The 27,123-nt window shown below is 40.4% G+C and overlaps 1 protein-coding gene across 2 annotated transcripts in view; it reads left to right on the top strand.

Annotated features, from left to right (window-relative positions):
• The window catches only part of LOC136391945 (uncharacterized), a 189,735-nt gene that overhangs the window by 57,703 nt on the left and 104,909 nt on the right, over positions 1-27,123 (top strand). Inside the window, exon 2 of one of the 2 annotated variants that reach the window (XM_066363874.1) lies at positions 24,103-24,347. In XM_066363874.1, the coding sequence (XP_066219971.1) occupies positions 24,130-24,347 (218 nt within the window). In that variant the 5' untranslated portion in view covers positions 24,103-24,129. The remainder of the gene's footprint in view (positions 1-24,102; positions 24,348-27,123) is intronic. The other variant, XM_066363883.1, reaches the window with a different exon arrangement.

The following is a 27,123-nucleotide window of genomic DNA, read 5'->3' on the forward strand; positions in this document are numbered from 1 at the left end:
TATAAAGACATCTTCCTAAGCCTTGTTCTCTTGGCTTATTAAGTAATATGGAGTATCCTGTGACTAAAATTCTGTTGCTACTCTTAAGGATTTTCTTTGCTCACTCAACACGCCTATGTCAGAATTTTCTATCTTGGTGCTGATTTTTTTATCCTCCTCAAGACTCCTTGATGAGAATATTCCATTTTGCATCTTCTTAGTCTTCTTGCACAATATTCGATATTTTAAAAAAATAGGCTCCCAACCCCTCTTATTTCATCACGTTTCTTTTTCCTTTTAACATGTGGGCATCATGTGTAATGGGCCAAGTTTGCTCACTGTGAAGGTAGATTATTTTGCCATTTGTTGGCTGTTTCAGTGTGTAATGGATTACGCCAGGGTTTGCGACTGTTTCACATTGGCATATATGGAGATAGCAGTTCTCCGTGGGTGCCGCTTAATGGCAATTTTTCCATTTTGAAAGACATGGTTTTTGATATTTCTGCCATGCTTGTGGCTCCTCTGGAAATAATACCAGGATTGCCATCACCCGTGGCAGGAGTGAGGCTGCTGGAAGAAAGGCTCTTGGCTTCCAGGTAAAGATTTTGGCAGATCTAACGCCATCGCATTGGTTACAAAGCCTTTCTGGAAAGCGTGCAATTATTCAGCTTGCACAGAACAATTAGGTGAACAATTCATTTCGTCTCTCTATTGATATTCCATCACCCAGGGACTGCGGTGGCCTGGGAGATTGGAAGAAGGAACTGGTTGCCTTTCCCCTCCCCGTCGGTGGTTTGGATCTCATTCACTGGGACAGTGACCACAGAGTGTCTCCATCTGATGGCTGTGCACTGACCCATGTGAAACAGATAGGTGGTTTCAGGCCCATGGTAAGGCGGTCACATCTCAACATCCAGGATCCCAGCTGGCAGAAATATGTGAGGATTAGACCGACATGATTCTATTCAGTTTGTGCTTCAGAGAAAGTCATATCGTGAAAATCCTACTTGCAGTAAAGGGAGCTTTAGAATATCTTTGAAAGCTCTGAGTGGAGGCCTCGGCCTTCTACTGTGATGATTAGCACACCTGACTTTTTTTACCTTGGCGCAGAGGCTGTAAGCAGCTTTAGTGTCCTAAGGTGTCTCCCAGTTCTCTATTACGCTTGTGAATGCTGGAATGGTGGCCCTGCTCACAGCTAGTACACACTGCCTGAAAACACACAATACTTGCATACAGGATTCTGTTCACATTTTGTAGTCAATTGTGGCACACCTGGTAGTTTTGGGTTGAATGAGACTTCTTGTATGTAAATAAAACAGATGTACTTATAAAGTGCCATACAGACCTAAGCTGTTTACCCTTAATCTAAAGAAATCCAAAGAAGATTAATATTTTATGAAATAAATCAGAAAGCGAGAAAAGGTGTTCAGGACTGGTTTCGCAGCGATCTGTTATATCTGCCTCGCGACCTGGAGCAGAGAGAACGGCCCGCCACGCTCCTTCCCCGGGAACTACTCTCAGCATCTCAGCATCAAACCACCATAGCTTTGAACTGTCCTTGAGCATCTGTGCTTTAGCTGGATTCTCTTCGTGCATCCGTCAGCAAGATGTGTTTCTTTAGGCCATTTTGGCTTTGGAAGGTTCTAGGTGGGTGACAAGTGAAACAGCTGGAAGAGCCCACAGGTGAGTGAGTTAGAATGGTGGCAGTTAGAAAAGCGCCTCTGTTACTTCCTCTGAGTCATGTCCTTCCGAGGAGAAGGGACCCTGTGATTGGCCAGCTTATGGACTACTTTCTTGGGGGCAATGTTGCTTGGCAGATCAGTGTGTGCCTACCTGTCTGGCCTGGCCGCGGGAAACCAGGGCTGATGGGTTCAAGTGGGTGGTTAGCTTTTGAGTGGAAAATGGGTGCCCACCCAGCTGTAGCTTGTGGTATTTATTTCCCTGTTTTAAAGTAATCACAGACTCTTTCTTTTGAGTTCCTTGTGATCCATAGACCACTATAATGAAAATATTTTTAAAGCTTTCTTGGGGGGGGGGGGGGGGGGAGAACACACCAAAGGAAGGCATGGGAGAAATAATAGGCTTGGAAATTATTAAATAGGACCTTTCATCGTTTTCCTTTCCCTTTTCTGCTCAGCCTGAAGGGATAAGAGGCCCACTGATCCCTTGGCTGTGGGCTGAGCATATGTAGCTCTGAGGTAGTTTGAGACACAATGGGGTTGAACTCATGACAACCCCCTTTATTTATGATGTAGTAGAACACCAAGTGTTGCCTTGCTTCATTACCTGATTAAGTTTTACTATGTAAACTGCAAGGTATCACTTAAATACAGAACTGAACTGGAAGAGTTAAGTTAGATCTTTCTGTTGCCAAAATAATCGACTCTCATAAATTCATCAGTAAATTACAGAAACACAATGGGATGTTTTTTCAACTCCTTTGGCAAAGGCTGTGCTAACTCCTTTTTGCACGTTGTTTGAGAAGGCTCTTGTAGGAGATTGTAGAACTAATTCACTGGCTTGCAGAAAGACTGATTTGACTTGAGTCTCCTCAGGTTGGCAATAAAAGCTGTTATTTAGTTTAGAGGAGATAGGCTTTATAACCTCTTTACGATGACTCATACTTTCTGAGCAGTCACATAGCTGTACAGTGAGGTTTAGAGGAAAGTGTCATCTGAATTGAGCCAGCCATTTTGAGCGTGAGGGTATAAAATAAAGAGAAGCAATTGATCTTTCTAAACTTCAAATTTGCAATGTGCCCAGGCATTAAGAACTAATTTTCCTGTTAAGAGAAAGGAAATTGAGCAGTTACTTTAAACAAAATTAGGTCTAGCTTTAAAGCTTTTAAGCAGACATTTTCAACTTGCCTAGGGTACTTATAATTTTAGGGAACGTGGGTAATTTTAGGCCAGATGAATTTTTTTCCTTGTTTGTGGGTATAACTGTGTATGAGAACTATTTGTTTCTCATGTCAGATTGCATCTGTTGACTTAGCTTATGTATAGCTTTTTTTTAAGCTTGGAGATACAAGTTTTCATGTAAGACTTCACTCAAAGCCGTCTTTTCTTGAGAACTTAAGTTTGGTCAAACATGGTACTGTGAGATGAGTCACAATTTGAAATATTTTACAGATTTCTTTCTGTATTTGTATTAGAATGGGTTTGTAAAGGAGAGTTAAAAGTAACTGTCAGTAGCTAGGAGAGCAGATGGGGAATGTCTAGCGTTCATTTGGGAAAAGAATACTGGAGCTATTTTTGAATTCATATTCTGATCCTTTTTTTTCATATTAAAGAAGAACTAGAATTGAACTCTGGGAAAATGTAGAGAAGATTATAAATTAGAGCCTTATACTTAGGAAATTGAAATATTAAAGTTTGTAAACACATTTCATTATTTATAGCAGGGGTCCCCAAACTACGGCCCGCGGGCCGCATGCGGCCCCTTGAGGCCATTTATCCGGCCTCCCTGCCGCACTTCGGAAGGGGCACCTCTTTCATTGGTGCTCAGTGAGAGGAGTACATTGACCATCTCATTAGCCAAAAGCAGGCCTATAGTTCCCATTGAAATACTGGTCAGTTTGTTGATTTAAATTTACTTGTTCTTTATTTTAATTATTGTATTTGTTCCCATTTTGTTTTCTTACTTTAAAATAAGATATGTGCAATGTGCATAGGGATTTGTTTATAGTTTTTTTTATAGTCTGGCCCTCCAATGGCCTGAGGGACAGTGAACTGGCCCCCTGTGTAAAAAGTTTGGGGACCCCTGATTTATAGCCTAGTAAAGTAAAGGTGGCATCATTGTGAACTCAAATAATATGAGTTCTGAATTAAGGTTCATATAAAGTTCAAATCTGTCTATTTTCAACAACATAATTTGAAGTTTAAATTTCAGCTTTATCCCTTCCGTCACTTCGTCCCTTTTCTTCAGTCACATTTATAGCTTATAGCTCTACAGTTTAGTGTCTCATACCATATGTTTAGCTGGCTCTTTTAAAAAACTGGTGAAAACTTTCCATCCTCCCCCCCCCAAAAAAAACAATTTGCATTCAAATGCCATACCTCTTCCATAAAGGATTGGAGGGGGAAGGAAAGGAAAATACAAACACATGGCTATTAAGTCCATGTAATCATTGTACCTATTTGTCATGTTGCTTCATTCCTATTTGGTCCAATCAGAAGAGCTGGATTCTCTATTGTGATTGATGGCAGTGGGAAGAAGGAAAGTCTTGCTTCAAGATAAATTCAGGTGATTCTGGATTTTCTGTTTCTTCGTGGCAAATGCGGTATCAATTAAGAATGCTTCCTTTCACATTTCCCCTTTTCTTCTCCCTTAAAGCAATTAAAATTCGGGAGGAGCTTATGTGTTTTCTGAGCTTCAGGGGTCAGATACATAGTTTGTGCCCTCTATCATTGATAGCCCCTACTTGAGTTTTGAAGGAAATCAGTGAAAAACATACCCGTCTCCTCTCCCATTTTCTGATCGGTTGGGCTATAAGATAAAAGAGGAAGGCATGCAGAGGCTGAAATATTGGTACTCTGATTATTAAAGGTGATGTTAGAGAATGTTTTATAACTGTAGTCAGGTGGATTTGCTCATCACTGCTCTAGCCTCAGAAAACATACTTAAAATAGTCTCTAACAGTGAGTGCTGAGGTGGTTTTAATTAGGAAAGAATAATGGTTGTCTTAATCTTTATTCTCCTGTGTCTCTGCTTAGGGGGAAAAGAGCTTGGTCACGGTCTTGATGAGTTTTTCCAACACAATTTTAGTTATTTCTTTTTAGAAAAGTTCCAGAACAGGATCAGATCCTATTAAGCACTCTAAGAGTATTGAAATACTTGTTGAATGAATCAAAGCATTTCCAATACATGAGAATTTTCCTAAATGTGTTCATTTAGTTTTAAAACACAAATATGGGTAAGACAAGAATTATTTGGCAGCTGTGTGTGTGTGTGTGTGTGTACCCTTTTAGAGACATAAAATGTAATATTAGAGATAGTCAACCTTTAAGCTGGTCTCTAATCATCTCTGCCTCTTGGTTTTCAAACTCTTGTGTAATCCCTTCTCCCTAAGTATAAGCTGGACCTGGTAACTCATTTCTAATGATAGTGTGTGGGAAAAGTGATGAGATGTCATTTCTGGGATTAGGCAACTTAAATACTGTGATTTCTATCTTGGGGTATCTGTCTCTCTGTCTTTGTCTCTATCTCTTTCTTTCTTGAGGAAAGCCAGCTGCTGCAGTGGGGTTGTCCAGTGGAGAGACCCATGTGGGAAGGAACTAAAGGTGGGTTAACAAGCCTTCAGTCCATTAATTCCATTAATTCCAATAATGGCTCTTGAGGAATTAGAGCTTGCCTGCAAACTTGGGAATGGGCTTGGAAGTGGATCCTTCCCCACTTGACTTGAGCCTTCAGATGAAGCTGCACCCTTTGCTGACAGTTTGGCTGCAATTTCATGGGAAATCTTGAGCCAGAGACACCCAACTAAGGTATGCCCAGATTCTGTTGAAACATGTGAGAGCAGAAATAGTGAGATAGCAAGTATTTGTTGTTTTAAGCTGCAGTGTTTGGGAGTCACTTATTACACGGCAATAAAAAATGAATACCTTATTGATGTGAAGTAGAAGTTGCAGAATGTATCCTAGCCAGCGCCTGGTAGCAGAGAGAGGGCATTTAGAAGGGCCCAGTACATGTTTATTAATATTAGTAAGTGGTAGACAACCAAAATATTTGTTAAATTGTTCTAGAAATTAAAAGTTTCATGTCGCCTAAAAGGAAAATAATGGTTTTGAGGGAGAAGACAGAGAACCATAGAGAAAGTCCTTATCTTTCATCTGAGTTTATGCTAAATGCAGGTGCCTATGTTGATTGCTGTTGCTAAGGTGAGGAGGAGGCAGAGGGGGACATAAACAATCATAGCATGCATCATGTTAGGTAGGCTATTGAAAATGATACAAGAGAAAGTCACTCTGAAAGGTGGACCACAAAATCTAGTAGAGGAAAAGACAGCTGGACCAGTTCCAAAGGACCGAGGATTTTGATGAAGTTAATAAATTTAAGTTTAGGGACAGTTTTTATAAACATCAGTCATAACAGTGTTCTGCCAGTGCCATATGTTTAAAGTATTAATGCAAAATATTTTCGTCATGTCCCCTTCCATTTTGGAGGGGCCAAGAGGCTCCTGATATTATTGTATACAGCTTCTAAAATAAGCTTTCCCACATAAGAGGTGGGAAAGCTGAGTGTTGGGATTGTGGGCCCTGGAGACAGATGACGAGGTTCACATCTGGGCTCCCCACTCCATTCACCAGTCTCATGACTTCTGGCATATTGCTTAACATCCCTGAGCCCAGCTTCCTCAGCTTAAAATCATAGTCATGGTACCTTTGGGCCTCCCCATCTATATTTATATAGATATCCATATAAATATTTATCACAGTATTTGTCGCATAACTGAAGATTAGCTGTCATTCATTATTATTATTATTATTATTATTATTATTAGTCCTGAACACCGTGGCTCCCACATAATAGATATGCAATAAATACAGTTTCTTGTCCCCTTCTCTACCCACTCCACTTCCTAAAATCTAGCCTATAATATTTTCCGAGTTCTACTTATTGATTATTTATTTTCCCAATTCAAGGCCATTTTGATCCAGGAAATTTTAAAAAATGCACTGTTTGTTGAAGGGCTCCCTAATTTCTCCTTTTACTCCTAATGGTTTTAATGTTAGCAAAGGCTTCTGAGATCTTTCATCATAAAACTGCAATCAGTAGGTTGAAATCACTAGCTAACAGAAGTTTTTTTCCTATAAGTTTAGAAGTTAGTAGCCAGCTGAGCTAGGGAACAGGTGTTTTACTTTTAATCATCTAGTTGTTCTGCATATGGAAGATCCAGAGAGGGTTTGTGTCGTCCCTGTGAGTCTCAAATTAGCAGGAAGGTCTGTAGTTGTCTGAAATTGTAGGAGAAAGACAGTGAACTCTGTGCTGTAGCCACAGGATGGAGTATTATAGGAAATTTACGTAAATGAAATGAGCAATAGGGGAGTGTTTTAGACAAAATGTACAAGGGTTAACCTATATGAAAATAATTTTTAATTTTTCTTGTGAAATAAATCTTTAATTTCAGCTTGACAGATTTGACATTGAGAGTATCAGGAAACTCTCAGAATAATTTTGCCTTTGTACACTTTTGTATTTAAAATAATACAAAATACATCGGTTGAGGCCCTGGCCGGTTAGCTCAGTCAGTTGGAGCGTCGTCCTGAAAGCCAGGGCTGTGGGTTTGATTCCAGGTCAGCACACATACAGTGTGCTTCATTGGAGGCAATCAATGAATGCTTCTTGAAACAACAAATAAACAACTTCTTTCTCTCTCATTCTTTCTTTCTTTCTTTCTTTCTTTCTTTCTTTCTTTCTTTCTTTCTTTCTTTCTTTCTTTTTCTTTCTCTCTCTCTCTCTCTTTCTTTCTCCCCCCCTCAAATCAATTAAAAACAATAATTCAGTCGAAAGGCATAATTAAAAAAAACATCTCATTGGCTCAATATGGCTGAATTGAATTCATTACTCAGTTTCTAGGAAGGGCTTGGTATATTAAAGACAAATAAATTAGGATATCCCCAAGGAGCTGAGAGGTTTACAAAATTTTATAAGATCTGCCTGATCAGGCTATGATGCAGTGGATAGAGCATCAAACTGGGATGCAGAGGACCCAGGTTTGAAACCCCAAGGTCACCAGCTTGAGCATGGGATCATAAACATGACCCCATGGTCACTGGCTTGAACCCAAAGGTTGCTGGCTGGAAGCCTAAGGTCGCTGGCTTGAGCATAAGGTTGCTGGCTTAAGCAAGGGATCACTTGCTCTGCTGCAGCCCCCTCTCCCCCTGGTCAAGGCAAATATGATAAAGCAATCAATGAACAACAAAGGAAACTTAAGGAGCCACAATGAAGAGTTGATGCTTCTCATCTCTCTCCTTTTCTGTCTGTCTGTCCCTATCTGTCCCTATCTCTCTGTCTCTGTCACAAAAAACAAAATCTACAAGATTAAGTTTTTATGATATACATATTAGGAATGGAGGGATTGTTTAGGATATTTAGCATCAGAGAAAAGTTTAAATGCAGAATAAGCCTAAAATAAGGAAATAGCTCCTTGAATCTGAAAGCTACCAAATTCAATATTTGGGTTAAGTAGGTCAATTCTTCCTCAGTATGGAAGTGATTTTATTAATTGTTTTAAAATAAAATCTTACCAGTGGTGTCAGGTTCAGGTGCCCAAAGATTATCCTTATAAAACACCACTCAGGGTTCACTTCTTTGCCCATTCATTCATTTGTTCATTGACTCATTGATTCAAGGACTAATGAGTACCTTCTATCTGCCAGGCCTTGAATTAAGCTATGGCGTATAGTGGAGAATCAAAGAGACCTGGGTTTTTATTCTGCCAAATGCTGCAGAATTATTTCCTTTTATGATGAACCCATCTCCTCTCTACAGGAATATTCACAATGCCTGTTAGCACATTAAAGGCTCTGAGAAGTCGTGCAGTGAAGAAACTCCTTTAACTTTCTTTGAGGCAGCATTCCCTAGACTTTTATATCCTCAAAGGACTATTCTTTCTTGCAACACACCGTGGGAAATCTAGGTTAAAATGAACTATGCTGCCAAGAAAGACAGGATGACATTGGATAACAGGGCAAACAGAACACTGTTTTAATTCATATTTGCTGATTGCAGGGACTCCATCGCCAAACAGCTTGGCACTGCACTTAATGAAGAGGGACGTGTTATTGCCTTGAGTTTGTCTAAAACCCTTTTTATTTCCCATGTTTGCAACGACCACACTTTTTTCAGCTTAGGAAATAATACAACTTCAATACGACCAGGGAAGTTTTATAATTTGTTTACAACAGTTCGTTGTAGAGCTAGCTGCTTGCCAGCGGGAACCACCTTACCATTCATGACCCCATTATTTGGGGGAACTAGATACAAGTGTTGAATACATGGTTAAATTCAATTCTTTTAAAAAACACTCCAAAATAATAACTAATCCGAAAGGAGTGGTAACCTGCCTTTGATAGAACCGCATACTTTCATAAAGTTAAAATACCCATCAGAAAGTATATTAGTGTACTGCACAAAACATGAATCTGTGCAAAGTAATGTGAGCAAATGGTCCTTTTAATTTTTTCCGTGGCCCCCACACACCGTTAACTGCTCTTTGCTGGGACATCACTCATCATGTAGCTATCAGGGAAAGGGAGCACTTTGGCTCCTTTTTTGGGAACAATCCAATGCAGTATGGATATTAATTAAATTTATTAAACAAATAACACAGCGACTCGGGGAAGCAGGGGTCCATCTGCCAGTTCTGCAGACAGATCTCTGCAGAGATGCGAGCTGAATGGTAGTTAAAGCGAAGTTGCCGAGCTCAGCAGATGGGCTCTTGTCTCCAGTGGGGGAGAGTTGGTGGCAGTCCAACAGCTCTTTTCCCCCTCCAGGTTTTTGTTCCTTGCAACTGTGATTGAAGAAGCCCTTCTCTGTCTTTTCCCAGCCTTGTGCCTCTCCCCCGCCTTCCTTTGTTTATCTGAGCAATGTTTAAATCTGAGTGATTTGTTGGAGAGGCAAGTCCCGGCTGATCGCATTTTGTGTATGTGCTGTAAAGCTCAAGCAGAAAATAATTAGGAAAATGTAATCCCATTGACTTTACACCCCACTTGTGTACATTGCTGCGGCCCAGCCTTGCGCCCTGAGATAAAGTCTCTGAACAGAAATCAACTTAGTCAGTCTCCCCATTCTCTGCATTTGCAAGTTCAAATTATTCTGAGGTTTAGGTGCTTATTATTTTTAAAACTGTTCCTTAGATTGCTTTTAGACCTACATGCCTTTTAAATGATGCTATTTAAACATTCTTGGTTTCTTTCCCCGCTAATGTCTTCATATTCTGTTGGCAAGTGTCTAGGTGCCTTAAATCCGAGGGTCTCCTTCACTTGCCGCCTGGGATGCGATGTCACCGACAATGTTATATTGGCATGTTTGTGGGGTCTGCTGTGTCTTTTAAAAGCCTATTTCCCCACCTCCCAACCCATCTCTCCCATAAAAAAGATGCTGAATTTGAACCTTTCTGTAAAGAAGGACCAGTTTGGTTTCAGCTGCTTATCGCTTCCCAGCGTTTGGTATAATTTTGACAAAAGCCCACTTGGACAGAATTTAATGCAAGGATGTTAGATTTGGTGGGACATCACCCCCCTTTCCTTATCTCTCCCTAAACCTTTGCAAAAACTATTTTGTAGAAGGCTCTCTCGTCTTTGGCTATGTCTGCTTGCCCGGGATCGATGCCTTTCACAGGAGAGGAGAGGGTGGTGGGGGAGACCCACACAGACCCGGCTAGACAGAGTGTGTGCTCTACTGATGGCAGAGTTCTGGACGAAATAGACGGCACCTTGGGCTGAATCCTGAAAAGCCGTTGCCTTGGAGAGATAGGTCTGATTTCAGCCAGCCTGCCGGGGGGGACATATTAGCTGAGATAAAGGCACCTCTTTGGACTAGAAACTCCTCCATTTAGAATGATACTCTCCCAACCCCTCAGTTCTCTGCCAGCAGAGATCAACATTGGTCACAGAATCCAAAGAGAAGAGCGGATGGATTTGGGTTATTATCCCTAGGTATATGTATTGAGTTTTATGGGAATATGGAAGTCAAATCCTTAATCCAGCAGGTAAGAGAACCAACAATGGATTCATTTACCCGGAGCACAAAGAAATCTTAGTTGGCAGGGCCTCTATCCAACCAGGATGGACGAGCCATTTCTGCTGCAACTGAAGGTGTTTGGCCAAGTCCATCTTGGTATTGGTCTGTGTTTGTGCTCTTGAAACCTGAATCTCTTTGGGTTTAACCAGGAGATGCCGTGTTTTAGCTGCTGTTGTCGGTTTGCCCTTCACTGTGTTTCTAACCTCCACCCCCACCCCCAGGCCAAGCTAACATTAACAATATGAAGTTTTCTGTTACTATGGCAAATTGTTGGAATTGGGTGAAGATTTTTGTTTTTCATTAGAGCCCTGCCAATGATTATTGTGAATTCAGAGTTACCGTTACACCCCAGTCCTTGATGGAATTTAAAAAGGCTCAGCTCAAAAGATGGTCATGAAGTCGCTGGTGAAAAATGTTTGTTTACCAGTGAATCATAGGTGAACTGCCAATTTATTTCTCGCATTTGTTGGAAGGCAGAATTGGCTGGGGCAGAGGGAAGACTGTATTTTGAATTCATAGGCTATTTACTAGTGTCTGCTCTGTCTCTCCTTCCACCCTGGTGTACCTGGACTAATTTCGTTCTCTGATTTAAATCACAATCTAGTTGCTCTGGCATCTCAATTTAAGGGAAGATTGGATGTTGTTTTTCAAAGGGAAGTGCAAGTGTTTTACACTTGTCTGCAAACAGATTGTGGCTTCTTTCCCAAGGATAAGCTTGGAAATTACGTATAAATCTTAGGGTTTCATTCTTGGCAAATGTTTTCCACCCTCTTATCCACACATTAGTATAAATGAACAAAACAGAGAAAAAGCCAGAAACATCCTGACATACAGTGTGTGAATACTTCTGATCTGCTTCCTGCGCCCCCCGTTCTACAGAACACATTTTGTTTACTCTATGGCTTCTAATTGCTTCATTGCAGATTTTGTAGGCAGCCTGACAATTTGGAACTAAATGCATAAAAAAGCTTCTGATGGGGCACAAAGTTAACACTCATCTGTAAGGAAACAGAGTAGCTTTAAAAATAACAATGTAATTTAAAATTATTTGAGAAGGACAGGTATTTTTCTGACATTTTTATTTATTTGACTTTGATGCACTTTTCTTCTAAGAGCGCAAGAGCCAACTTTAAATACATTCAGTCCAGGGACTCCTGGACTGCACATTGTGTAAAAGAAGCCAGGTTTGTGAGTACCATCACCAGCCTTGTGCAGTAACTGTCTTCAAAATCAGATGCTGTGACTCTTCAAAGCATGTATCTCACTGTCTAGAAAAGGACTGCAGAATGAGACCCCGGCCTGGCAGCCCAGGTCCTGAGGTAGAAAGGAAGGTTCATGTTCATTGTCAATCTTAATAATCTCACAGCCCATTTCTCATGTCTCAGTCTTATTTCTGGGACCATGCTGAAGCTGTTCATAATCCTGGATCCAATAAATACTGACTGATTGTTGGTTAGATTTGCACTTGGTTTCTAGGAGCTGAGAGGCATAACTCAGCCCTCTATGTTTTGGTCTCTGGCCAGCCAGCTGAGTCTTCCCCCAGCCTGGAGTCCCCTATCTTTGTAATGCTTAAAACATGGCCTTGGGTTCGTATAATCTAGTCTTCTGAGGTTAGCTGTTGGGCGGGGTGTGTGCCTCCTGGAGGCTAGCATGGTTCTTTTGTTCTTATTCTACAGTAGATTTTCATTCAAATTCAAAGTCTTACAGTAAGAAATGAATTTATATAAAACACCTAACCCATCTCCCTCCCAATGATAATCCTAATTGGGGGTGTTGAGTATGTGGAATAATGCTGCTTGTCAACTTGTAACAGAGAATTTACCCCCACATGGTCAAATGGTAGCAGTTTTAAAAAAATTTTATTTATTTATTTATTTATTTTACAGGGACAGAGAGAGAGTCAGAGAGAGGACAGACAGGGACAGACAGACAGGAACGGAGAGAGATGAGAAGCATCAATCATTAGTTTTTTGTTGCAACACCTTAGTTGTTCATTGATTCCTTTCTCATATGTGCCTTGACTGCAGGCCTTAAGCAGACTGAGTAACCCCTTGTTCGAGCCAGTGACCTTGAGTCCAAGCTGGTGAGCTTTTTTTTTTTTTTTTTTTTTTTTTTTTTTTTGTATTTTTTTGTATTTTTCTGAAGCTGGAAACGGGGAGAGACAGTCAGACAGACTCCCGCATACGCCCGACCGGGATCCACCCGGCATGCCCACCAGGGACGACGCTCTGCCCACCAGGGGGCGATGCTCTGCCCCTCTGGGGCGTCGCTCTGCGGCGACCAGAGCCACTCTAGCGCCTGGGACAGAGGCCAAGGAGCCATCCCCAGTGCCCGGGCCATCTTTGCTCCAATGGAGCCTTGGCTGCAGGAGGGGAAGAGAGAGACAGAGAGGAAGGAGGGGGTGGGGGTGGAGAAGCAAATGGGAGCTTCTCCTATGTGCCCTGGCCGACGCTTGGTGAGCTTTTATTTATTTATTTTTTTGCTCAAGCCAGATGAGCCTGCGCTCAAGCTGGTGACCTGGGGGTCTCGAACCTAGGTCCTCCACATCCCAGTCCGACACTCTATTCACTGTGCCACTGCCTGGTCAGGCTAATTTTGTGAGTTTCAAATGTTTTGGATGTTAGAGACATTTGTTATACTAATGAGTAAAAATCTTGATCTAAGGAAACCCAGGGTTATGTCTAGAGGTGATGATAATAAAGTCACAGTTTAGCTCACTGACATCACAATTTCCTTTTCTCTGTCACATGTCCTCAAATATGCTCATATTTAGTAACTAGCCACCACTGCTGTGCACTTACTATGTGCCAACTCCCATGCTCAGCACTTTACGTACATCGTGCCATTTAATCTTTACAACATATCAATTCTCATTTTAAAGATGAGGAAATTGATGCTAGGAGATGTTAAGTACTAGCCCAAAGTCTTATCAAAGTAATCTAAACTGATCTAAAGTTATAGATGGAAATATACACCCAGCCATAGAATGACAGAAAAGATCCGGTTTTCCGTGACCCGTAATGACCGAATGCATCGTGTACAGCATTCTTATACATGCTGACACTTTGGGGTGATGTCTCATAAAGAGAACTGGTTGGCTTGGGATGATGATAACAAGGTTATCATCAAGGTTGTAGATTGATGCCTGAAACCTACCAGATTGTGCAACACAGGGAAATGGTTTGTCTTTTACTCCATATTGCCCAGGAATGTTGAAAATGACACAGAGTGACAGAGGAGAAGGGTAGCTGCTTGCTTCTGCAAAGATCCTTGAGATTCATGTCCTATTGGTGGGTCATTGATCTCAGCTAAATTTTGAACCCTGATGGTATGTCAGCCTCTGTGCTATGTGCTTTGTACACAGCAGCAACATAGGTATTTGTTCCCCCATTATTTTTTCATTTATGAAGCTTAAACGAGTGAAGGATCTTGTCCAGGTTCCCTTGAACATCAAGTGAAGTTGAAACATGAATATTTGTCTTCTTCACCCTGAATTTTTCACCTTCAAGCTCTACATTTTTGCTCCAGAGTGCAGTGAGACTGTGCTTACAGCTTTGTTAATGAATGATAGCACAGAGTAAAACAATTTGAATTCTTGCAAGATACAAGAAGTCTGTCTTAGATTTCATTCAATGTCTAATGATTATGCAATGCTAGCAAACACATTCGTGAAGGTGACTCCGACAACCCTCCATCGAATGAGCTTAGTGGTAGACTGTTCTTGCTATTTTGTTTGTTCATTCAAACAAGTCTTTAAGAAGTTATATGTAGGCCCTGGCTGCGTAGCTCAGCTGGTTAGAGTGTCATTCTAATACACCAAGGTTGTAGGTTTGATCCCCAGTCAGAGCACATATAAGAATCAACCAGTGAATGCATAAATAAGTGGAACAAAAAAGTTGATGTTTCTTTCTCTCTCAAATCGATAATTTTAAAAAAGCTGCATATATTCATTTAAATACTGACTTCATAGAGAGGGTAAGAAGTGATATATATATCACTTCTTATTTATACAGGGACAGAGAGAGAGTCAGAGAGAGGGATAGATAGGGACAGATAGGAACAGAGAGAGATGAGAAACATCAATCACTAGTTTTTCCTTGCGGCACCTTAGTTGTTCATCGATTGCTTTCTCATATATGCCTTGACCGTGGAGCTACAGCAGACCGAGTAACCCCTTGCTCAAGCCAGTGACCTTGGGTCCAAGCTGGTGAGCTTTGCTCAAACCAGATGAGCTCGCACTCAAGCTGGTGACCTCGGGTCTCAAACCTGGGTCCTCTGCATTCCAGTCCGATGCTCTTTCCACTGTGTCACCACCTGGTCAGGCAAGAAGTGATATATTTAAGTGATTAAGTTTACTTACTATCCTTTGTGATGTTTTGCCTGGGAGTTGGGAAACAAGATACATAATTTACATGTCTTAGATCTAAAATAATTGTAAAGTTTCTAGTTGCAGTTAAATATATTTCATAATAAAAAACAAATTGAACAAAATAAGTTACTGAAGCAATCATTTGGGTCGTGTAGTCAGATTTGAGATACCCAAGGAGTTAGGTTACTCTAGTTAAAATTCTTCCTGGAGCAGAAACCAAGCATTTTGGGAAATGGCATTACTTTTGTTTGACTTATTTAGGGTAATGTTTCAGCAAATCAGTGCTCTGTGATTCAAAAAGCCCACAACTATCTGATATTTCTAAAAGTCCTGGGCATAAGTTTGACCTGTAAGTAAGTTTCATTCTTGTATGGCTCGCTTAGCTTCTTGCTATTCCCTGGCCCTATTCTGGCTCCAACCCTGACCAAATATTACCTACTTGTCAGCTTTTGGTCTCACAAAGGACAGGTGAAATAGGGTGATTTGCTTATGCAAATTTATCATGACTTCCAAAGAAGAGAATACCGAACCCTGCCCAAGCACATACCAGTTTTTGTTGGTAAATCCAGCAACTACTTTTAGAGAGCAAGTGACACGAGAAAATTTAAAAAATTGTATTATGTGCTAGAATTTGGCCCTTGTTTACTTAAAACAGTATTCAACCTAAGTGAAAATGCACTGCTAGGGCCCTTTAAAAAAAAATTCTTTTTTGTTAGATTTTTTTTTTTTAAATTCAACTCTAAAGACAATTCAAGTGAGAAACTTGAGAGCATTGATTTTGTTCTTTGAGTCATTGCACTGTAATTAGTTCAGTTGCGTTTTAAATGCAGCGCAAGAACATCTTTCCTGTCTGTTTATGTCAGAGAAAAACGGCTAATGAGCACTTATCAAAAAGATGAACATTTTTTCATTAGATTAAGTAAAATCAAAACAGATTTCTAATGTACTATTATGTTTCAGCGTGGAATAAATTGAGCAAAATAGCTAATATCTTCACAGCTTCCTGAGAATTTATTTGCATGGCAGGATCTCCCTCCCCCGCACGGAGACTTCAGGAAAGTGCCCGTTTGGGGCGGCTTCCTTTGTGGAGTCAGGGCACACTCCCAAAGGATTGGGGAAGCTCTTCATAGTATTTGTAAAATCTGAGTATGGAGCAGATTCCAAAATTTTCTTTGGATTGTGCCACTGAGTTTTGTTACTGAATAATACAATTCGTCCCAATGGATTTTAGAAATGACTTCCCTTGGCTTGCTCACAGCGGTCAGTCAAAACGCAGAGCTTTCTTCTAAAGATTTTTTAGTATGCGTTAGAGAGGATCAATGTTAGCTTTGTGTTACCAAAAGGTACAGATGATTAAGGGTGAAATTCAATGTAAAAATGTCTAGGGGTAAGAGCTTTCTCCTTTTAAGTGTCATTTCTATGGCAGATTATTTTCAATTTATCAAAGACTTTAAGCCATTACTTGCTCTTCTAATATATGAGAGTTAAGCCTGTCTTCATCAATACCTGTTTGGGAGCTGCATAAATATATGTATGTCCACAAAGCAACCAAGATTACAGGACCTTATATGGATAAAGAAGAATCCTGACCTCCTCAAGTTTCCTGGGTTTGCATTTGGGTGAATGAACCAGAGATAAACTCCCTGTGTGAATGAATAAAAGGAAGAGAAAAAGAAACTGCTCCAAACACCAGAGATTTAACTCAGTTTAATCACGTAGCTTCTCTCCATGCAGCACACTTTTGGGAAAACATTTTAATTGAAGTATAATACCTTCATAAAAGCAAAAGCTTGATAAATTTCTACAAAGTAGCATACCATGTAGAACATGGTGTAGAATATTACTAACAGTACAGAGTCCTCTTTGCGCCACTTCCCAGTCATTATCTCCCGCCCAAAGTGGTGAGCATTCTGATTTCTATCACAGATTACTTCTGATGTTTTGGAACTTTATATAAATAAAGTCAAGTACTCCTTTTTTTATTGATTTTAATTTATTGTGTTTACATAGATTCAAGTGTCCCACCAAATATATCTCTCTCTCACCCCCGTGTTCCCCTCGACATCCCCTTCCCTCCTTCCCCCAATGCCTTCCCCTCTTCCCTCCAGGATTTGCTGTCCTGCTCTCTATAACCCTGTGTTGTGTGTATATAATTTCACTAATCTCTTTCCCTTCTCTGACCCCACCCTCTCATCCCCTTTCCCTCTGACCGCTTTCCCTCTGGTCCCTTTGATTCCTGCCTCTGCCTCTGTTCTGCTCCTCCGTTCACATTGTTCATTAGATTCCTCAAATGAGTGAGGTCATTTGATATTTTTCATTCTCTGCCTGGCTTATTTCACTTAGCATAATAGTTTCCAGGTTCATCCATGTTGTTGCAAAAGGTAAGATTTCCTTCTTTTCATGGCCCCATAGTATTCCATTGTGTATACGTACCACAGCTTTTTAATCCACTCGTCCACTGACGGACACTTGGGCTGTTTCAAAATCCTGGTTATTGTAAACAATGCTGCAATAAACATGGGGGTGCATTTCTTCTTTTCATACAGTGCTATGGTGTTCTTAGGATATATTCCTAATAGTGGGATAGTTGGGTCAAAAGGCAGTTTCATTTTTAATTTTTTGAGGAATCTCCATACTGTTTTCCACAGTGGCTGCACCAGTCTGCATTCCCACCAGCAGTGCAGGAGGGTTCCCTTTTCTCCATGTCCTCGCCAGCACTTATCATGTGTTGTTTTGTTAATGAGCTCAGGTACTCTTTTGTACTTGGTTTCTTTACCTCAAAATTATGTCTTTGAGATTTATTCCTGTGATTGTGAATTGAAGAAAGTCATAATTTGTCATTGGTGAATAGTGTTCTATTATTTGTATTATTTCCAGTATGGGTCTATTGTGAACAATGCTGCTATGGATATTCTTATATTTGTCTTTTTGTGGACATATGTAGCATTTTTGTTGGCTACGTACCAAGGTGTGGAATTACTAGATCATAGGTCATGTATTTGTACAATTTTAGTAGATACTGAGAAATACATTTCTCTCAGCACTGTTTTTTAGTTTTCAATCTAGAATTTTAATTACAACAATTATGTTACTTTAAAAAAAAAGTGGTATCCTACATATATATCACTTATGTTTGTTTGAATTTTAAATCTTTTTATCTCTTTGTGCCTCAATCTGAATATTTAGATGGACCTATTTTCTAGTTAATTAGTCCTCCCTCCTACTGTGACTAATCTGTTATTTAACCTATATATTGAATTCATAACATAATGATTGTATTTCATAGATTTTAGTGCTTGGGCAAAATTGTCAAATTTTTCCTATTTTTTGTTAACATAGTAATGACAGCTTTTTGGAGGTAACTTTAAATATTTTATGATTTTAAATTTATAGAATACAGTACTTATAGGAATAATGGGACACATTATTGTGTATCTTCTACCTAGATTGACCAATTGTTTATACTTTTCTCCATTTGTTTTATCATCCTCTCCTCCCTGCACATGTTCTTCCCGCACACACATACATTATTTCTTTCTGAAGCATTTGACAGGATGTTGCAGATGTCATGCCTCTTTATTCCTAAATTCTTCAGTTTGTTTTTACTAAAAACAAAGAATTGCTTTTATGTAACTACAGGACAACTATCATAATTAGAAAGTTTAATATTGATGCAATACTGCTATTTTATTTACAGCCTAAATTAAAATTTCATCAATCATTCTGATAGTTCCCATCTAGCTACCTATTTTTTCCCCAGTCCAGTATGTAACCTGGGGACCATGCATTGCACTTAGTTGTCATATCTGCTTAGTCTCCTTTAATGGAACAGTTCTTCTGCCTTTGTCTTTCATGATCTTGATATTTTGAAGAGTGGAGAACAATTACTTTGTAAAATGTTCTATAATTTTGATTTGTCGGATGTTTCATTATGATCAGATTCAGATAATGCATTGTTGGTAGAAACAACACGGAAGTGATGTTATGTCCTTCACAGTCCATTGTATCAGGGGTCACGTGATGTTCATTTGGAGGCAATGCAAGCATTCTGTTCCTCATCAAACTTGTACCCAGTGTAGTTCAGCATCCATTGATGATTCTTCACTGAATCAATTATTACTATGATGTCTGCAAAATAATTGTTTTCTAAATATTCTTTCTACATTTATTACTTGGCATACTTACATAAGACATCATTTCCTTTACTCCCATTTGTTAATTTAGTGAATTTGGGAATTCTTATTTAATTCAATGAGTTATAATCCATTCATCTCATTTTTAAATTTGATGTTCAAATGTTCCAGATTTGGCCACTGGGAGCCCACTCGAGGGTGCCTATGAGCTTTTGCCCTGCCCAACACTCTTTGAACATTTCTTAACTTTCTGGCACAATGAAAAGTTCCAGGATAACTTTATCTGCCCTAGCATTGAAATCAGTCATTTCTTCAAGGCATTTAGAAAACAATATCTGGAACTATGTAGCATTTGTGGACATATGCTTTGGGGGCCACTGGAGTGCCAATGGGCCCCCAAAGGCAAGGAGAATCAGGATTATCTGTATCTCTATCCCCAGCCTAGGAGTTTATACTGTATTCCCAAATCCTCTCTAACATTGGAAGGTTCATTTTGGTCTTTTCGCTTTTCTGTATTTGCAAGTCCTTTCTGTAAGTGAGAATTCTGCTAACATTATCTTCACTATACCGGTGTTTACTCATTTGCTCAGACTTAGATTCACAGAAAGAAAGCAGTTTCGAATTGCTAACCCGACCACTACAAAAAACATACCTACTAACCAGTGTTCAATATGTGTTAGATAATTTTTGTTTTTAGACTGAGGGTGTATAGTCAAAACCCTGTATTCAAAAGTGGTTATTCTTTTCCCTTCTGTGTAATTATATTATTCATTTGAAATGTATACTGCTCACAAAAATTAGGGGATATTTCAAAATGAATATAAAGCGATAAAATATCCCCTAGGTTTTGTGAACAGTAACAGTTAGGTTCATCTGTTTCTGTTTATATTCTGTTTCTTTCCCCTCCATCTTTGTTAATTTAACATGATCATGATCATGATCATCATTATCTTGGGTGAGTATATAAAGCATTAACATGACTCCAAAGCCCAGAATTATGCAATAAGCTATATTCAGAGGAGTGTTCCCCTTCTCCACCCTATCCACCATGTTAATTGTACCCTCAGTTTCTGGTTTAACTTTCCTGAGTTGCTTTTCAAGTATAAACAAATACTTTTGTATTATCTTATTTCCTCTTCTTTCTTACACAAAAGTAGCATACTATATATAGTCTTTTGCATTTTGCTCTTTTGATCAACAACAAAGATATCCTGGAAATCACTTCCCATCACATATTCTTTAGTTTTTATTTACAACTGCATAGTATATACCACTGTGAATGTGTCATAGTTTATTCAACCAATCTCCTATGTGAGTTTCTCCCCAATATTTTCCATATACAAACAGGGATGTGCTTTGTTCATATGTATTTTTGTACTGGTGAAGGGGTATCTTCAAGGTAATTTTAGATGTGGCCAACAAAACCACTCACTTGTGGTTTTATTAGATATTGTCAAATTCCTCTCCCATAAGATGGGGTATTCCCACTAAATATATATAAGAGTGTCTTTTTCTTCATGGCTTTGTCAGGATTACGAGCTGCCAAGTTTTATAATTTTTACCAAACCGAATCATTGAGAAATGGTATCTCGGCCCTGGCAGGTTGGCTCAGTGGTAGAGCGTCGGCCTGGCATGCAGAAGTCCCGGGTTTGATTCCTGGCCAGTACACACAGGAGAAGCACCCATTTGCTTCTCCACCGCTCCCCCTCTTCTTCCTCTCTCTCTCTTCCCCTCCTGCAGCAAGGCTCCATTGGAGCAAAGATGGCCCGGGCACTGGGGATGGCTCCTTGGCCTCTGCCCCAGGCGCTAGAGTGGCTCTGGTCGCAACAGAGCGACGCCCTGGAGAGGCAGAGCATCGCCCCCTGGTGGGCAGAGCGTCGCCCCCTGGTGGGCATGCCGGGTGGATCCCGGTCGGGCGCATGCGGGAGTCTGTCTGACTATCTCTCCCCGTTTCCAGCTTCAGAAAAAGAAAAAAAAAAAAAAAAGAAAAATGGTATCTCAGCATAGTTATAATTTATATTTTTCTTATGACCACCTTTTCATATGTTTAAAGGTCATTTAAAAAAGTCTGTATTTGTGAATCATATTTGACTTCTGCTTATTTTTCTATTGTTTTATCATCCTGCTCTCAATTTTAGAGTTTTTTTTTTATGTATTTGGGATGGATATTCATGCTTTACCATTGATGCCTGTTAATCATAATTATTTAAAAATCAATGTGAGTTTGTGGGACTATTTTACTGTCTTAAAAACATTATTATGGGTTTTGGTCATTTGTTCCTCTTTCCTAGCAGGCCTGGTAATTTTTGATTTAACCCTTTGAATAGTGAGTTTTTTTCATGCTCACTGACCCCTGGGAGTGAGTTTTTTTTTTTTTCAAAAAATGAAATTAGTTCCAGTTCCAGTTTTATTAACTTAAAATCATGTTTGTTTCATAACCAATTTATGGAAACAAGAAGAACATACATTTGCCTTTTTTAAATGCTGCCTTACACATTTTTAAAATAAAACTTTTTGTACAGTTGTACTCTGGCTGGTCAGGAGGCACGAAGACATACATGAAAGTTCACACTGCTCAAAGGGTTAATGTCAGACTTTGTGTATGAAAAGTTGTGGTGACTCTGGAAGGTGTCATTTTCATGCAGACGATGTTTGGATAGATAACCTTGAGGAAAGCTGGTCAATTTAGGGTTTGCCTTCGCTCTAAGGAAGTAGCCCTTTTTGGGTCAAAACGGAAAGTCTGGGGTCTTGACCAGTCCCCAGCACAATGAGACTCCTCCTTTCTCCCTAGCCTTTGAGCCTTGTAGCAGTTGCTTTCTGCTGTTTTCTCTGGGCAGCTTAGGCGGCAGCAAATGCCTTGAGGGGAATTTGCTGAAGGTTCGCTTCTCTGCATCTCTCTCTTCTCTAGGACGTTAGCCTTTCAATTTTTGACAGCTCTTCCAACACAGCAAGATCACTGCAAGCTCTAGGTGGCTGTTATCTCTGCAGCCTGTATTTCCCACACAGTCGATGGCGAATGCCGTGATGAGAAACAGCGGCAGCGAGTGCAAGGCTTGCTTTAGGGTTTTGCCTTGTCCCCAGGGTTGCCGCCGATAGAGCCCTGCTGCCTTGATTACCTCCTCATACCTTCAAAGAGCTCTTCGCTGACATTTTATCTAGCTTGTATAGTTGTTTGCAAATAGAAGGGTTGTTCTGATACTGGTTATGCCAGCATAGCTGGTAGCAGTAGCCATCTTTCCACTTAGCACATTTCATTAAATTTGTATGGAAACGAGAGAACACCTTCAAATTGACAAAGCCTTTTAAAATTGACGAGGAAATTGGCCACTGCTGGGGGGGAGGCTATACATTGGTACCACCTTTCTGGAGGACATGAATTTATATCAAAATCCTTAACAATTTATTTGCCCTTTGACCCAGCAATTCTGCTTCTAGGTATTTATTTTGAGAAAATAATCATGAGTGTGTGTGAAGGTTTGTTTTTAAAAAATTCCAATCCCAGACAACAAAGTGGAAATAAAAATCCTCACTCTGCAACAATAGAGGATTTTATAAATTACAGTGCTTCTCTACAATGGAGTATAATTGAATTCAATGTTAGAAATGATGTAGGAGAGTATTTAAACATATTAATAATTATTGTTAAGTGGAAGAGATTACAAAATAGTATGTATTGTCAGGTCCGATTTAAGAATGTTTATACATATATATAAATATAAGACAAAATGATGCACATGAAAGTGTTAATGGCTGGTATTGTTGGGCTGTTTCTTTTTCCTCTTCGTTTATGCATATTTTAAAAGATTTCTAGCCCTGGCTGGTTGGCTCAGTGGTAGAGCGTCAGCCTGGCGTGCAGGAGTCCCGGGTTCGATTCCCGGCCAGGGCACACAGGAGAAGCGCCCATCTGCTTCTCCACCCCTCCCCCTCTCCTTCCTCTCTGTCTCTCTCTTCCCCTCCCACAGCCAAGGCTCCATTGGAGCAAAGTTGGCCCAGGCGCTGAGGATGGCTCTGTGGCCTCTGCCTCAGGTGCTAGAATGGCTCTGGTCACGGCAGAGCAACGCCCCAGATGGGCAGAGCATCGCCCCCTGGTGGGCATGCCAGGTGGATCCTGGTTGGGCGCATGTGGGAGTCTGTCTGCCTCCCTCTTTCCAACTTAAGAAAAATACAAAAAAAAAAAAAGAGAGATTTCTGCAGGGCATTACTTTTGTTCTAAAAGAAAATTAATACACTTAAAAAAATCCGTACAGTCACTAGGCCCAGTGGATAATGTTTTCTGGTAAAGTTTATTTTCATTTTGACCTCCTGAGCTCTATCTTTACGTGCTTAGTGGTGTGACAGATGTTGTCAGAATCAGGACCCTCTTTGAAAATACTATGTGGGACAGAAGACTCCATACAAGTATGCTTTACATTCCCACTGGTCAAACTGAAGCAGAGGCTCCACTTGTTTCTGTCGTTGTGTGCCGAAGCCTTTCTTTCTTAGTGAGGTGCCCTTTATTACTTATTCATTTTAGAGGAGAGAGAGAGAAAGAGGGAGAGGGAGAGAAAGAAGTGGGGGAGGAGCAGGAAGCATCAACTCCCATATGTGCCTTGACCGGGCAAGCCCAGGTTTCGAACCGGCGACCTCAGCAGTCCAGGTCCACGCTTTATCCACTGCGCCACCACAGGTCAGGCCAGTGAGGTGCCCTTTAAAAAGTAAATAGTTTAGTGACAAAGACCTGGCTTATCAGGGAAGATTTCTTTCATAGGGAAGAAAAAACAAACCCATCTCATTTCCTTTTGAAACCAATGGCCAAAATATAATGCAATTGCTTTTGAAAAACTAAATCAAGGTTGCTAAAGACTGTTTTGTCCTTTGTTGCTCTTTTATTTGAAGGTACTCTTCCAGGCAGCAATCAGCAATATGGCTGCTTCAGTTTGGAAGATGCTCCCTAGGACTGTCCGCTCCTTGGCTACGTCATCAGAGAACCAGCGAGCTGAGGATTGTCTTCGTCACCAGGAGGCCTACAGGTACTTCTTACCCATCCAGACAAGGTGGCAGGACAATGACCAGTACGGCCATGTGAACAACGCCGTGTACTACAGCTACTTTGACACTGTTGTCAACCACTACCTGATCAGGTAGGCTTGGGTTCTGAGCCCTACCTCCTCATGTCCGCCCTCCGCATGCTCTCAGCTGGGGGTCATGCAAGGCATTTTGGGAGGAGAGTGCCGCCATTTTCCTCTGCTAGTGTAGCTCTTTGGTTGAGTCAACTGAAAGTCAGATTACTCCAGAGGCAAACAGGAGGACCGACATGTGGGTGAGAAAAGTGTCACCCTGCTGCTTCCCCAGTCTCAGGTGTTACTGTATCTTGGTCCTCTGGACTGAACTGTCAGCACATGTGCAGGCTTTAAATCTCACATAATCACCTACACAGCAAACCATGTAATAATCAGACCCTGGGCAACTTGAGCAGACATAACATCAGTCTGCAGGCCTTTTTGTGAGGAAAGCAGCTGCTTCCCCCACTGAGGGCACACAAGGGGGAGGAGAGAGAGTCAAGATGTTTGTTATCATTGCTGAGCCCTGAAGACATGATTGCCATCCCATAGGTATGTTTGCACAGTTGGTTAGCATATATCTGGTAAATGTAATTCTCTATGCAAAAGATTGTGTTGTGTAGACAGATCTGCATAAATCCTAGCTTCGCCTTGCATTAGCTGTGCAGTTTTGATCAAATTATTTAACCTTACGGAGTCTGCTGTAAAAATAACTCACATTTATTAAGAACTGTGTCTGTATCTAGCATGGTGAAACGTTTTAAACAGATTTTCGTATTTAATCCCAAGGCAACTCGATGAGAGAGTGGAAAATTGTCAGTGCACTGCCTAGACCTCCTGCCTATACCCTTTTGGGGCACACTGGCCTGTCAGCTGTCAGCACTAACATTTATTTGCCTAAGGTCTACTTCTGGCCACCAGAGCTCCTTTTGCAGCCAGGCCAGAAGTGCAAGGAATTAATGCCTCCGAGAAGCAACCTTCGGTCACTGACTGAGGGAGTTGGTGTGTAAAATATCCCAGCTTCCTCACCTCTTGGATATCTGATTCTTCACATAGATTCCCAGGCTCCCTTCATGTGATTAAGCTCCAGTTCCCAGATTGATAACTTAAGACAAATTTGAGATAAAATTTATATAACATAAAATCTACTACTTTAACAACTGTAAATTGTACAAGTCCAGGGGCTTTTAGTATATTCACAATTTTGTGCAATCACCACTATCTAATTCTAGAAAATTTTTATCACCTCCAAAAAAGAAACCCCATACTTATCAGCTGTCATCTCAATTTCCCTTTCTTCCCATCCCCTGGCAACCAGAACCTATTTTCTGTCTATAGGTTTACCAAACCTGGCCTGGATACTTCGTGTAAATGTAGTCATACAGTATGTGGTTTTCTGTGTCTGGCTTTTTTGACTTAGCATGATGTTTTCAGGATCGATCCATGTTGTAGCATGTGTCAATACTTTGTTCCTTTCTATAGCTGGGTGACAGTCCATTGTATGGATATATCAATTGTGTTTATTCAGCAGTTGATAGATATTTGGGATGTTTCCAGTTTTTGGCCATTATGAATAGTGCTGCTATGAATATCTGTGTACTAGTTTTTATATGGACATGTTTTCATTTCTTTTGGACATATACCTAGAATTGAGTTGCTGGGCCCTATGGTAACTATATTTAACTTGTTGAGGAACCGGCAAACTGTTTTCCACTGTGGCTGTGCTGTTTCTATTCCCAACAGCAATGTATGGTGGTTCCAATTTCTCTGCATCCTCACCAACATTTGTTACTATCGTTTTGATCACAGCTATCCTGGTGTGTGTGAAGTGGTGTCTCATTTTGGTTTGGATGATGCCTAATGATGTTGAGCATCTTTCCATATGCTTGTTAGCCTTTGATATTTCGTTTTTGGAAACATAGCTAATCAGATTCTTTTCTCATTTTTCCAAACAGGTTATTTGTATTTTATTGTAGGGTTATAAGACTTCTTTATATATTCTGATTATTAGACCCTTATTATATCTATGATTTACAAATACTTCCTGCCATTCACTTTCTGGCTAGTATCCTTTGACCCACAAAAGCTTTTAATCTTGGTGACAGAGTGGTAACTTTTTAAGTAGCAAATGCTTTAGTGGCAGCCTTCCTCACTTCTGCAGGAGTGCTGAATCTATACACAACACTTGCCAGTTCTCTCTCACATTGCAGATTTGCTGTGTCGGGGAGCTTAAACTTCTTTTTTCAAAAGGATATGTATAGAACAACTTTCACATTGAGGGTGCCTGGTTCTGCCTTGGGTGATATGTGGTCCTGAATCTTCATACGAATTTTACTTTGTGTGCACCTGTCAGTAATTCTTCTAGAATTAGCTTGTATTTGCTTACCTATGAATAATCAACTGTCTTTTCAACACTAAGTTTAGCTCTTAGGAGAATACCTGGAAAGGCACAGGAAGAAGTAAAAACAGCACATGAGGCTCATTGTAATTCCCCATCATTTGTCACATAAGGAAATTTAACATTGAATTTTCCAACTCGCTCCAGGGCTACTCACTCTTTTTTTAGGAAGGAGCTTTGCAGCTTCTTTGGACTGACTCTTAAGAATCATCTCAAAGCCGTTGGGCCCTCGTGGTATGTCTTAGTCAGTTCAGGCTGCCGTAACAGAATGCCATAGGCTGCGTGGCTTAAACAACAGAAATTTACTTCTACTTCTGCAGTCTGGGAAGTCCGGATCAGGGTGCCAGCATGACCTCGTCTAAACCTAATAAATTCCCAAGGCTCCACCTCCTAATACCATCCTATGGAGATTTAGGGTTTTGATATCTGCATTTTGGCAGAACACAGACATATAGCATA

This window comes from Saccopteryx leptura, chromosome 1 (assembly GCF_036850995.1).
Source record: "Saccopteryx leptura isolate mSacLep1 chromosome 1, mSacLep1_pri_phased_curated, whole genome shotgun sequence".
Classification (NCBI taxonomy): domain Eukaryota; kingdom Metazoa; phylum Chordata; class Mammalia; order Chiroptera; family Emballonuridae; genus Saccopteryx; species Saccopteryx leptura.